Source organism: Morone saxatilis, unplaced genomic scaffold, assembly GCF_004916995.1.
Source record: "Morone saxatilis isolate NCDOM2014 unplaced genomic scaffold, NCSU_SB_2.0 Contig15, whole genome shotgun sequence".
Taxonomy (NCBI): Eukaryota; Metazoa; Chordata; class Actinopteri; family Moronidae; genus Morone; species Morone saxatilis.
The window spans coordinates 7,614,795-7,616,526 of NW_023339707.1; the positions used below are offsets into that span (position 1 = coordinate 7,614,795).

The 1,732-nt window shown below is 49.7% G+C and overlaps 1 protein-coding gene across 1 annotated transcript in view; it reads right to left on the bottom strand.

Moving 5' to 3' along the window:
- bsna (bassoon presynaptic cytomatrix protein a) overlaps nucleotides 1-478 on the bottom strand; it is a 137,455-nt gene extending 136,977 nt beyond the window's left edge. The window contains exon 1 of the mRNA XM_035657569.1: nucleotides 291-478. Coding sequence (XP_035513462.1) covers nucleotides 291-478 — 188 coding nt within the window. The remainder of the gene's footprint in view (nucleotides 1-290) is intronic.
- Between the last annotated feature and the right edge of the window lie 1,254 nt (nucleotides 479-1,732).

Sequence of the window (1,732 nt, forward strand, 5' to 3'; positions counted from 1 at the left end):
AGCGTGTAGCGCTTCAGCACCGCGGACAGCTCCCGGGCTTTCATCCCAGCGTCCGGAGACTGCCGCGGGAGGATCACTGCTCTCCTGCTAACAGCAGCCCCTCATAGTGCTCCTCACAGAGGGGAGCACTTTGTAACACCCGGTTAATCCCATCCCTGTGTAATCTGAACCAAACTACATCTGTTGTCGTGTTATCCACCAACCGTTTCCGTGTTAAAACACACACACTGGGATGTACCCAGTTCACCCAGCCCATTCACCCGAAACACCTCCACCGCTGCTGCTCCTACCTTGTCATTCCCATCCCGGGGCCTCCGACTCCCATTCCTCCCCCGGCAGCGGTTCCGTTGACCGGCTTCATGTGCTGCCCTGCTCCCGGTCCCGTTGCGGGTCCGCCGGGCATCACCGACCCCATCATCCCGGTGGTTCCCGGCTCACCGGGCTGCCCGCCGCCCTCCATGCTCGCTTCGTTCCCCATCTCGGTCTCGGCTCAGGAGACGGGAGGGAGGTGGAGAGAGGTACCAGGTCAAATCGGCGTGTCGCTTTTATGTCGCTATGTTGTGTTGTCTTTTAATAATCAAAAGAATGAATGGAAAAAGGGGGAGAGAAAACTGGGAGAGCGAACTCAGCGTTGCTCCTCCATCACCGCCATCATCATCATCATCATCATCCTAGTCAGCTTCAGGACCAGCGAGCTGCCTCCCGACGCGATGACGGGAGCGCGCCGAGCTGCGCGGCCACGGCGACGGTGAGAGGAAATAAAAAAGCGTGAGAGGCGAGAGAAAGCGAGATTAGATTAGATTAGATCAAAGTTAAAAGAGCCCCGTGGGGCAAATGGGGTCGCGGCAGCAGATATTTGGATACAACGAGCAATGCGGAGATAAATGAAAAGAAGGGTACACTCTGACCTCCAGTTGGCGGCCATCATAAGGAAAACAGACACAAATAGAAAGAAAATTCAATTATCTGTCTCAGAGAGGTATTCAGGTGGTTTTATCCCCGAACATTACCTTCCCCCTGTTCATAACTCGTATCAGTTTGTTTTTATTGACTGAAATGTCTCATATGAATTCACCACATTCATGTTTATGCGATCATATAAAACAGGTAAACGGATTTTAGGCTCCTCATCCCTGAATGTAGCAATACAGTTAAACAAAATGACCAATCTGCCAGGAAACAAACAGATGTTTACAAAGAAATAACAATACATGCTGTGCATCTTCAGCCTGTTTGTCTTGTATTTATTGTTTATTTGAAATGTGGAAATGAGCATCACTATCCATCAATATATATCTATATCTATTCCTATATATAGTTATGTCTGCATTTGACCAAAAGGGGTTCCCATGATCAAATGACTGAATTTACACACAGCTATAGGAAGTGCAGGAGTACGCAACTACAGACGCGGGCACGCGCTCTCTGGCTGAGAAGTGGAGGGTGAAGGAAGAGAGGGAGGGAGGTACAGTGTGCGGGCGCGTTCACACAACACTTTCTCACTTAAAGAAGGGCATGAGGAGCGACGTGAACGCGCAAAGGCGTCAGAATCGACTGCACCGGCGCATCACGTGTCCAAAAACACTCCGTGGTGTTACACACCTGCTGGATACTCACTATTACAGGGAATGATGTCTTCCTGGTAGTGCACGTTAGTGCTCTGGAAAACATTTATTTGTTGAATTACATCTGGATAGGCTTTCTTTGTATTCTAACAGAGGACTTAATGCAG